At 45.7% G+C, this 12,202-nt stretch overlaps 1 protein-coding gene across 2 annotated transcripts in view; it reads right to left on the bottom strand.

Moving 5' to 3' along the window:
* The window catches only part of LOC137352193 (rootletin-like), an 84,359-nt gene extending 73,830 nt beyond the window's left edge, over positions 1 to 10,529 (bottom strand). For both annotated transcript variants that reach the window (XM_068017384.1, XM_068017385.1), the window contains exons 1-3: positions 10,158 to 10,529; positions 8,826 to 8,967; positions 8,195 to 8,343 (exon numbers count right to left, since the gene is read on the bottom strand). In XM_068017384.1, the coding sequence (XP_067873485.1) occupies positions 8,195 to 8,343; positions 8,826 to 8,967; positions 10,158 to 10,217 (351 nt within the window). In that variant the 5' untranslated portion in view covers positions 10,218 to 10,529. The remainder of the gene's footprint in view (positions 1 to 8,194; positions 8,344 to 8,825; positions 8,968 to 10,157) is intronic.
* Positions 10,530 to 12,202: the final 1,673 nt, after the last annotated feature.

Raw genomic sequence — 12,202 nt, 5'->3', positions numbered from 1 at the left:
GGCCTATCCCCACCTGATGTTTAGAGACTTCCCTGCAGGAATTACTGGACAATACTGAACCATCATGTTAACAACTTTGTTAAAAATGTTGCTGGCAGTCAAAATTGTAAAGAATATTTTATTACAAAATCTATCATCCTTATTCCCAAGGCCTGTCACATCCAAGCCGTTTACTGGTCCTACTATCTGTTGTGTGACTGCATTTAAGAGTGATGTCCCTTTTAGGTCTTAAATGCTGATGCTAATGAGCTAAGTGCCAGGATGCAGTCATGTGATGTCATGCCAGTCTCACTCTACTACTGTAACACCAAGAGGCAAGTCATGTAAATAGTTAGCTCTGCACTGTATATACTTTGTTAGCTTTAATAAACCTGTTTGAGATCTTTAATCAATTGAACTCCACGCATCTCAGTTATGTTGCATCAGACAACATAAAAAGCTTCTCATTACATGGTGGCCAGCCACAGTCAAACCCTTCTTCACATCATCAGTTATCTATCTTACAACATCAGATCTTGGATCAGAGATACCCACATCAGCAATCATTACTGTCTCTTTACCCTTCAAGCACAGTGACTCCTCCAGCTGTGACAGAGAAACAATGGAATCAGGATGCATGAAACAGCAAAGGTACCCCTCACATACACCTCAGTGAGGGTGCAATCATTGAACACAGATACCTCAAACACCTGGAGCAAGTGACTACCTGTGAATCTAAAGTAGCTGCTTGCACCATTCCCAATGGGAGCAACATGCATTCCACCATGTGACCATAATTCAGCAGAGTCATCAAACAGCAACACAGCCAAGTCCTATGCTGTTCGCAACCAATGCTCCTACATGAACTTTCTAGTAGGGGCCAAGAGACAACAATCAGAATTGGGAACCTGGGCAGATTGTTCCTCTCCCTAACCCAGGAGTGCAGACATCAATTGTAATTCCCCAACTGCTGTGATCAACCAACTAATTACAAATAGGGGATTGAACCTGGGATTTTCTGGTCTGTATGATTCCACACTACACTACACAAGGCAATGCTTTAACCAACTGAACCACTGGAGTGATAACTCTTTCTACGCCATGGGGCTGACAACACTGCACTGAGCTTCCCGTTCCTCTTACACTGATCCTGTAGCTTTTTATTCAGCACAACAAATTAGAGGTCTGGGAACGGCCCAGATAATATAGTGCTTGCAAGAGAACTTTACACAAAAGCACAGGTTAACAGTTGGAAACGCAGGAATAATTCGAAGCATCCTGGAGATCTGAAAGAATGCACAGGGAAAAGACACAGCAAGCAAGGCTGTGACAGTTAGAAAAGGGTAACTGGTGGAAGGGTAAAATGCAAATTAATATTTAAAAAATTAAATTGATTGTCAATGCAGTCTACGATAGGATTGATGAGTCACTTTAGCAGAATGCTCTTCAAGTCAAGTTTCCTTATAGGTACTGTGCTAGATTTTATTTAAAGTATAACTTTGTGTGTTGGTTGGAACCACGTTACAAACTGACTCAATCCCCCATTACTCTCACTCTGATCACAGACTGACTCTTCAATCGCTGCTGCACCCCTGCAGACAGAAGCAATCTCTCTGCATCTCTAAGTCCTCATTCCAGTAAACTCAGGTTTCCATAGCAACACCCAGCATACAATTCTCCATTTCAGACCCAAGAAACCTAGCTACTTGCCCGCTTAACACTCGTCTTCACATACAGCCCCGGGGCAGATGGACGTTCAGACTGTGGGGCTTCAGGCTTCTCTCTGGGAGGGTCGGGGGATTCAGACATATTGTAATGTTATGGCGTAACTCTCTTGTGTTTTAAAAACTCTGTTTGTCTCTATGGTAACTGCTCAGGCAGTCAGTCCCTTGGTGTTGCTCTGAGAGCTCCTGATCCTGGTTGTAAACAGACTGACGAACTGAACCTCCCAGCTGCTACCTCACCAAGCTCTAGACTATTCCTACTGTACCAAGCCCAGGCCTTGTCCAACTCAGTTACAGCGCTAGGTGGCAATAACTAAGTTAAAAGATCCTTGACAAATGTTCTTCCTTTCCCCCCACTGCAGGGATTGTTTACTGTGGGACTTCCAGTGCTACAGGCACCAGCCAAGTGGTCATTCTTCATTTCCCCACGTAGACAGTGAGGCCTGAGCTTTCCAGACCTCTGCCACAGTTCTCTGGCAAATATAGGGCAACGAAGGCTGGAAATGTGTGTGAAGCCACAATCCATCAAATCCCTCTCACTGTTTCTGGAGGAGGGGCCTGGTAGCATAATGTGCCCACCCATATGTGAACATGCCTGGGCAAATGACATGTCAGTGAGAGAAACAGGCACGTTTCCTGCTATTTGTCTGGTTTGGGTGCCAGACTTGGGGGCAGCTGCTTGTTAGGCTCTAGTGTGCAGCATTCGATCGTTAGCAGAGGAGCTCTTGAACAATATAATCATGGAGGAGCCTACGTAAAGTGCTCTCAGGGGGTGGCTGTGAAGCCCCAAGAGGAGAAATTAAAACAATATTATTTTTTCAGGCAGCTTGGCGACTGCCTTCTTCCTCACGCAGTAGGAGGTCCTCCAAAGCCCCCTGCAGCAAGTGTCTGTCCCCTAATCTGCTTCAAATTCCTTGAAGGATCCTCCCTTCAACTTGCAAATGATCCGGAGAGATAGTTAACTGGTTAGGAGGCTGGGGGAATTGGTGGGGGGGGGGGGGGGGGGTCGGGGGTGGTGACATTTCCATGAGAGAGAGAAGTCCTAGCCCTTAGCCCACTGGAGATGCCCCCATGTGGAAATCCTAGGCCTGAGTGTCAGCATAACATCACATCAGAGCCTAATCCTGATCCCACACTGATTCCATTAGGAGGAGGACCCTTGCCAATTTTGTCCTCCTTAATTCTTGATGCTCTAAGGTTGGCTGTGGCAGCCGAAGCCGAGATCAGTAAACTCAGCTTTATCACTAGCCTCTGAAAAAGTACCCGCAGGGATCCACTCTGGCACATTCCTGTTCCACATGGCTCAGTTACTCACTCGATAAATTTGTTCAGCCACTGCAAAGGGGGTAAATATTAATATTTTTCTTCTCTATTGGAAACTCAACTCTCTGATTTTCCTGTCCTTTCTTTCCCTTTACTTCCTTTGGGTTTCTCCTGTTAAACTTCTTTCTGAAGACACTGGGTTTTGCTTCGACAGGCACCTGCAGTGCCATAACACCCAGTCGTCAGGAAAATCCGGGCCAGGTCCCTCAAAGTACAAATGCTCACTGTATAAACCCACAACCTATTGTCACAGATAAAAGGAGGCCCCGGGTTCTAGCCCCGGTCTGTACTGAACTAGCCAGTGTGCCACAGTCAGGATCAGTTAAGGACAAACACAATCATCCAGCATTACTACTCCTGATCAATATCCACTGGAAATTGGGGGCTTGTGGACACAGGGTTGGGATTGGCTGTTATGCTTGCTGGTGGAATATCCTGACAACATTCATTATCCAGGCCCACATGAAGAATGGCTATGTGGGTGAGGTATTGGAGGGGCCCAGGAACTGCAGGCCAACAACAGGAGAGGAGGGTGCAGCATCTCCCATCCTGTGCTGAATTCTTCCTGCGGTACAATTCCGTGGGTTTCCATGTTTAATTAGGAAACTACCTGCTACAGGCCCAGCCACATCACAGTTAATGACAAATTGCTACAAGCAGCAATCTGTTACAACTTCAAGATCTGAATTTTCCAAATGGCACAGAAATATCAAACCCACAGGTTCCAGCAGGTTACTTTTGTCACCTTATCCCCCTAGCCCTGCAGGCCCAGATGGTCAGCTTTTTAATATTACTTTCCTCTAGAAATTTCCATACCAATAAGACTCTGCTATTCACTGCCACGTCAATGGCCTCCTTGAGTGGCTGCAGCCATGGTAACCAAAGAATTATGCTGTTCTTGTCAATGTGACAAGCCATGGAGGGGGCTGGAGGAACTGCGAGTGTGTGCAGGAAGTCAGCTGATTGCTGGGAAATACTAATAAAGCAAGGGATAAGGCAGCCTGAGGGAGGGGATTAAAGGGAATTAACATCCTGTAGTTTTCACAAATAAAAACCAATGTGCTTTTTTACGAAGCTCCTCTGAACACAAACTCCTGTCACCTTTCCAGGTTTTTTTATTCGGTTCAATTTTCTTCCCTCCTCTGCTGAAGGTGAGAATGGGCAGGTTCCAACAGGCCCCAGCCACCCTCAGGTACCTGACCACTTGGCCATTCTCCGTGTGTGAGCCTTAACTGGGTGTGCGGGCAGGATATTTGATCAAGACAGGCATTACAGCGAAGCCCGATCCTGGCCTCACTCGATGCCCTCACTTAGGCACCTTCTAGCTGAAGTCACAAAATAATTATCAGGGGCAGGAGCTATATGCAGAGGACCACTGGAGCATGGAATGCTTTGCTACAGGGAATGGTTGAAGCACAGACCATCGCATGTTTTAAGGGAAAGCTGGATACTTGAAGCAGAGGAAAATACAGGGCTGTGGGATGACAGCAAGGCAGCAGAAATAGTTTGGCATTGCTCCAGGAAAGCATCAACATAGATATGATGGGCCGAATGGTCTTCTTCAATGCCAAAAACTGCTACGGTTCAACCTCAGGTTAAACAGGCGTTAAGTACTTTAGCACAAAGTTAAGCTTAAGAACAAATGCATGCTTTCTCAAATCAGAACTACTTCAAAGTTTTATGGAAATGTATTAGCTTGTCTCTATCACTAATTTGAACTATGTTGATGACTTCTCTTACAATTTCGTGTTTGTGTTACAGTGGCTTGTGACAAGTCTCCAAAACTACTGCATCAGCTGAGACTCTCCTGGTCTGTATGGCTCAGTACCCACTGGTCAGTGCAGTAACCAATAGAGCCCAATGGGGAAATGAAAAGTAAACCTAAAGCGTTGAGATGGTCAGGCCTGTAACAAACTGCACTAGCTTGGAATGTGAGGTTTTTGCGTGGTTATCACGGTCCACTGCTTTACATTGGAAGTAATCAGTGATGCTGATTCTTGGGTCCATTCTGGGGCGTGTTTGGACATGTCGATGAGTTACTCAAAAGGGAAGGCAAGCCCAGGCAGGCTGTCTGCTCCTGGGCCACTGCCATCATTCGTCTTGGTACTGAAACCTAAGCACATTCCGAGCAGGAGATGAATCCGCGGCAGCAGCATAAACACAGCTTGCAATCCCAAACAATGTGCCTGTGCAAAGTCATGGGATACCTCACCGATGGGGGCACAACTAGTTGTTTGCTACACTTCTCCTTCCAGACATACAGTAGTCAACAAAACAAAAACCAGGCCGATGGGTCAGCAACACATTTCTCGAATCTGGTTATCACATATAGGAAGAACTGAATTACACAGCACCTTTCATGACCTCAGAACATCCAAAAGTGCTTTACAACCAATGAGGCAGTTTTGTAAGTGTAGTCAATGTTGTGATATAGGAAACATGGCAGCCAATTTGCACAAAGCAAGCTGCCACAAACAGCAATGTGATAATGACCAGATCATCTGTTTTTAGGTGTTGGGTGAGGGATAAATATTATCCAGTATACCAGGGAAGAACATCCCTGCTCTTCTTCGAAATAGTTCCATGGGATCTTTTACATCCACCTGAGGGAGCAGCCAGGCCTTGGTTTAATGTATCTTCCAAAAGGCAGCACCTCCAACAGTGCAGCACTCCCTCAGTATTGCATTAACTTGTCATCTTAAATGATGCACTCAAGTCTCTGAAGTGGGAGCTGAACTCACAATCTTCTGACTCAGAGGTGAGAGTGCCACCCACTGAGCCCCAGCTGACACATCAACACAGGCGCAACAACCTGTCTCAGTGGGTAAATGCAACACTCGCTGTGGTACTGAGCTGCACAGACCAGGAGTATCCCAAATTCAAACTTCGGTCTGTGTTGAGTTTGCTGATGTTACCTGGGGAAGTGCCCTGGGGGTCAAGGAGCTTAAAATCAGGCAGGTTTCCTGCTCCCAATAACTATCCATTTAGCCCTTTTGGAAAGTGCATCTGTGGACATCAGGTGAGGAAATGATCAGGTGTGTCTTGTGATACCTTGCTACACTTGAATAGCCTGCAGCACTCAGGTTCAAATGGGATGAGGTGCTGGACAGCATTCTGATGCCTATGGAAATCACGTACTAGGAAGAGGCAGCATCATTTGAAGTAAAGGTAGCATAACACTGGGGCAGAATGCAGGGATAAACAAATAAAATAAAGTATCTAACACTTGGTAAAGCCCAGTAACAGTGATGTTCAGTTATACGCAGTAACAATAACGCTCAGTGACAGTAATGAGCTGTCACTGGAACACTCAGCAATGCTCAGTGACAATAATGCTCAGTAACACTCAGCAGTACTATCCATATACATCTTAACATCCCCTCCTGCTCCAACATCCAAACCCTGCTTCCAAACCTTTTGATAGCTTACAAGCTGAACTCTCTGTTCTGCGTACTGTGTGGCTGAGTGGGCTGGGGAGTTCTAGTTCAGCACAGTGCCAGGTTTTCACACCCCACCATTAAAAAAATGGAGTATTTGCAATCTGCAGATTTTAATACTGCTATAGATTTGATTTCACAGCTTTCTACCCCCACCCCCTGGCATGGCCAACTCTGGTCAAGAACTCACACTGCAACCTCTCCCTGTTTCAGTCCTAATTTCACTATTACCTCGGTTTATGAACAATAGTCCTTAAAGAATGATCCATGCTGCAAATCATCGTCCCCACTCCATCTTCTCTGGGTAGGGAGTGATATTATTGCTGAGCATTACTGTAATGAGCATTGTTCCAGTCACTCATCATTATTGAGCATTACTGTCACTAAGTGTGACTGGGTGGAACTGAATGTCGCCATTCCTGTCTACCAAGTATTAGTTGCTTTGTTTCATTTGTTCTCAGAATGTGGTGGCACTGGTAATGTTGCATTCATTGTCCAAATCCAAGTTATCTTAAGAAGTTAATGGTCGGTCTTCTCCATGAACTGCTGCAGTCCTTACCTGATAGTGCTCCCATGATGATGTTGGACTGGGATTTTCCATATCTTTGACCTAGCGACAATGAAGGAATGGTAGAATGTGTCCAGGTGAGGATGATTTGTGTCTTAGATGGGAACCTGGAGCTGATGGTGCTCCCATGGTGTTCCCCAATTTACTGTTACTGATTATTATCGAATGTTATTGTTACCAAATTATTGAATGTTACTCAGCTATACCAAATGTTACTGAATGCTCATGTTAGCAAGTCTCATTGCGCGGTACTGTTACTGAATGTTATCAACTGTTACTATTACCAAGTACTATATGACCAAACATTACTGACCAAAAACTCAGCTGGACCAGCCACATAATACTGTGGCTGCAACAGCAGGTCAGAGGCTGGGTGTTCTGCAATGAATGGTTCATCTCCAAACTTCCGAAAGCCTCTCCACCACCTACAAGGCACAAGTCAGGATTGTGATGGAGTACCTCCACTTTGATGCAGCTGTAACCAGACTCAAGAAGCTTGAAGACCATCTAGCACAAAACAGTCCGCTTGATCAGCACCCCATCTACTAGCTTAAACGCCATTGCTGCAGTGTGTACGATCTGCAGGACACACTGTAGCAACTTGCCAAGGCTTCTTTGGCAGCACCATCCAAATGCATGACCTCCATCACCAAGGAGGACAAGGGCAGCATGTGCACTGAAACACCAATACCTCCAAGTTCCTCTCCCGGTCTCTCACTGTCCCAACTGAGACATATAATCGCCATTCCTGCACTGCCACTGAGTCAAATTCCCAGAATTCTTTACCAAACAGCAGTGTGACTTCTTTCACCACATGGATTGCACCTCCACTTTGGTGCAGCTGTAACCAGACTCAAGAAGCTTGAAGACCATCTAGCACAAAGCAGTCTGCTTGATCAGCACCCCATCTACTACCTCAAACGCCATTTTGAGAAGAAGGTCCACCACCACCTCAAAGGCAGCATGAATCTGGTGCTTAGTGTCATCATGAAACAGGCATGAATTATGTAAGCCTTGACTACAAGAGGTCAGAGACTTAGTATTCTTTGCACTGAATATTTTGAAATAACTGCCTAATCCTCAAGTGTGTTCAAACCTGTCTCCAGTGCAAAGTTGGCTTCTTTCAGGCACTGCCAAGCCTCCGGTGTTGTTGGTTCACCTACCCGCTCACTGATAGCGTTGTATTTAATTGCCAGCTCATCTCGCTCAGCTCGGCTCTGAGCCAGGAGGTCCTCGACACGGGATAACTCCTGCTGCAAGATACGATTCTCTTCTTGAAGAGGCAGCACAGACGTCATCTCCATGGGCAATGCTATAGCAGAGGGAACCAGGAACACATCAAAGTCTTGCAAAGGTCAATGAGCAGAATCAAATAATGGTGCAAGGACACATGGCACTGGCTACTTTTAGCATCCTGGGGATGTTGGACACTGGAAGTAAGTCTGTCTACCCAACAACATCGATGCATTCTGCAATGTATAACTGCACTAAGCAGAGTAAGGGTTACTCACTGTGTTACTTACAGTGTTACTGTTATTCAGCAGGATATGGGTGACTTTCCATGTAATTGTATGGAGTTACTGTTTGTTCAGCAGGGTAAAGGGCATTCCCTTTGTAACTTGCAGTGTCACTGTTTATTTGACATGGTAAGGATCACTCCCTGAGATACTGTTTGTTTAATAGGATATGGGTCACTCCCTTACTTTTATGATTGCAGAAATACCACTACTTATAGTTTGAATGAAGCAGCAGGGAAGTGCCTTTTATCCCTATGGCTCTACTCCTTGTCCCTACCTGATTTCTCCTCCTCCGTCAAGTTTTTGGTGACGATTTCTCGTATTTTGGCAGAAAGACAAGTCAGTGGCGAATCCTCAGTATCTCCTCGAAATAAAAATCCCTTCCTGTTGTCTGCACTCTGCACCGTGCTCTGTAATGTCTGTCAAAGAGATGGAGAAACATGTCAAAGTGACGCACTGGAGAAACCCATAGATCAACTCACGGTTAGTCTGGAATTCCATCCCTCCTGGAAAGCTGCTGTTATTCCTGCTGAGGAGCTGTGGATTCAGGCTTAATCCAATTTAATTTCCCCCATGCAACTGAGTCCCTGAAGGGGAACACAAACAAATATCAAGCAGTGTTTCCCCTGATTACTCAAATTGATACTTTTGATCCCTGGTGTGTTGCTGAACCATGAAGTCCCCAGAGTCACAGGTTTGCTTCTTGTGTGCTGGAGTTGGGCAGCATCTGGACTAGGGAGTGGAGACAATAGGCCAGGGTTCCTGCTCCCGATAGCTACATGGTGCCTTGTAATGGAAAGTGTTGTTCATGGATGAGGCTTGGCTGTCATTTCCCCCTAGTTCAGTATTATGCTGGTATTTACTGTGGGGACTCACACATGAACAGTGGCTACTTGGACGAGGTATACAAGAACATACAGGACCAGAAAAGACCACCAGGTCCATCCAACAGGTTCCAGTGTCTAGGAGACATCATGTCCCATGATACCCCTCTATTAATTTTCCCTCTAAGTATTTATCAACTTCCCTCCTTCTTGAATTTGCCAATAAAATCATCCCCACTGACTCCCTTGTCAGTGTTTCACCCATTCACCAACTTCTGTGTAGTTAACTCCTACCTGTCTTTTCACCCTCCATCTCCCAAATTTACAGCTATGTCCTGTTGCAAGATCTGTGGCTACTTAAAAGAGACTGCTGCTTATCTCTACCCCCAGTAAAGAAAGATATTGGATATTTCTAAGCAAGTTGTTGATGTAAAGCCACTCCTCCCTTTCCCAGTATCAACGTCCTCAGCATCTGCAGGTACAGGGGGATCATCTGGGGAACCTGGAGCCAACAAGGAGTCAGAAAATGGAGGGACAAAACGAGGCTAAAGGAGAATTAAGCCAGTGCTTGTCCTCTACGTAGCCCGGGGATGTTGAGGTCAATTGGAGCTGCCCCGTCGACATGAGTCAACTCAGCAAAGACCAGGAATGGAAACTGTCTCATGTCGCATATTGTCTCATGCCTGTAAATTGACTAGAAAAACTCAGAAAATGAAATTAAAACCAGCGTTGAGTGAAACAATCTGGACGGGTCAGAAGCGCCATCACCTCCTCGGTTCACAGACCTGGATCACAGTTTCCAGCTTGTAGCCCTCTTCGGCTGCAAAGTCTCCACATGAGCTCATCGATAGGTCAAGATACGATAGCAGGGAAACTTTCAAATGGAGCTTCCAATCTGTATCGTGAGGAGCCAGTCGGGGTGGAGGGAGTGAAGGCTCCGCCTGCTCCAATAATCACTGAACTGACCGACTACAACTAAACAATCTGTCAAGATCTTCTAGGAGGCCTGAAGGGTGCAGACTGTTCTTTCATTCCTTCTTTGGCTTTTGTTCTTTTCTCTGTATTACCTGCTCTCTCTGTAAACACTTTTTAGTGGCTCAAATGAACCTCGATGCCTCTTCCTTGTGTATTTATCACTAGACGAGTCCTCAAATCTGTTGCTTTTCCTCCCCCCCCCCCACAGCAGTCAGACCCGGGATTAATTTAAATCCCCCCAAACACAGCGTCCATGTGACAGACACTGGGAGGATCTGGAGGAGACACAAGATCCCTCCTGCTGGAGCCTGTGCGGTCCTAGTGCCTGAGTCTCTAGTGTGATGCACATTGATTAAATATCTGATGAACATTCGGGTGCTCTGTAGATTCACTGAAATGTAAAGTTTAGAAATTATTTGACCCGAGCACCGATAGCAATAACCTTTGATCGTTCTGGAAGCTGCCGAGCCCCCCACCCAGGCACAGATCCCCACCCAATGAGATAACAGCAACAGCTTGTGTAAAAGCAAAATACTGTGGATGCTGGAAATCTGAAATAAAAACAGAAAGTGCTGGAAATACTCAGCAGGTCAGGCAGCATTGGTGGAGGGAGAAACAGAGTTAACGTTTCATCAGAACTCCAACAGCTTGTACTTACATAAAGCTTTTAATGTAGTAAAACGTCCCAATCCGCTTCATAGGAATGTTAAACCAAATTTCACACCAAGGGAATGCAGACACTGGACCAGATGTAAAAATTCCTCCCCTCAATCTCAACCATCACAGATCTTTCAGATGAGGCTCAGTTGGTAGCAGTCTCGCCTGGGAGGCAGAAAGTTCAAGTCCCACTCCAGGATTTGAGCACACAAATCTAAGCTGACACTCCAGTGCAGTGCAGAGGGAGTGCTGCACTGTCATGGATGCTGTCGGTTGGATGTTGGAAGCTCCATCTGCCCTCTCAGGTGGACATAAAAGATCCCATGGCACTATTTCAAAGAGCAGGGGGGTTATTCCTGGTCAATATTTATCTCTCAATCAGCATCACACAAACAGATTAATTGGCCATCATCATATTGCTGCTTGTGGGATCTTGCTGTGTGCAAATTGGCTGCCACATTTCCTACATTACAGCAGTGACTGCACTTCAAAAAGTACTTCATTGGCTGTAGAGCGTTTTGGGACGTCCTATGATTGTGAAAGACGATATATAAATGCAAGTCTTTCTTTCAAACACTACATGATATGAGTCTAGGCATATACAGATGAGACACTTACAGCAGGCCTTGAACCAGGCTCTTTAAGGACAGCTGCAACACTCTAGTTGTGTGTAAAGCACAACCTGCATTATCTGTTCTAATGGCTCAGTTGATAAATGCATCATTTGTTTGCTACTGAACCATGCAGACCAAGAAGATATCATCGCATATAAAAACAAGAAATGCTGGAAATACTCAGCAGGTCTGACAGCATCTGTGGAGAGAGAAGCAGAGTTAACGTTTCAGGTTAGTGACCTTTCTTCAGAAGATATCATCGCAGGTAGCTGACAACTAGAATTGAACTTAACCCCCTGGGTTAGAGAGGGGACAAATCAGCCACGATCACTGTCCAGTGAAGTCTGCTGGAAGGTGTGGTGCCTGGATGGCGGGTGAGGACTTGATTAAATTTTGCTGTGATGCCCCCCGTGGTTGAATACCCAACTGATACTGTCTTGGCTTACATCTGGCTACTTGTGTGGTATGCCGGAGGGTCCCTGGAGCCTCTGGAACCTGTACTCCAGCAAAAGGCAGTGAGGAATGGGGGAGGGGATTGGTGAAAAAGTGGAAAAGAGTGAGTCACAACCAGAAAACAACATGCA

Source organism: Heterodontus francisci, chromosome 37 (genome assembly GCF_036365525.1).
Source record: "Heterodontus francisci isolate sHetFra1 chromosome 37, sHetFra1.hap1, whole genome shotgun sequence".
Taxonomy (NCBI): domain Eukaryota; kingdom Metazoa; phylum Chordata; class Chondrichthyes; order Heterodontiformes; family Heterodontidae; genus Heterodontus; species Heterodontus francisci.
The sequence above is the reverse complement of the archived record's forward strand: the minus strand, read 5'-3'. Positions and strand labels throughout refer to the sequence as shown.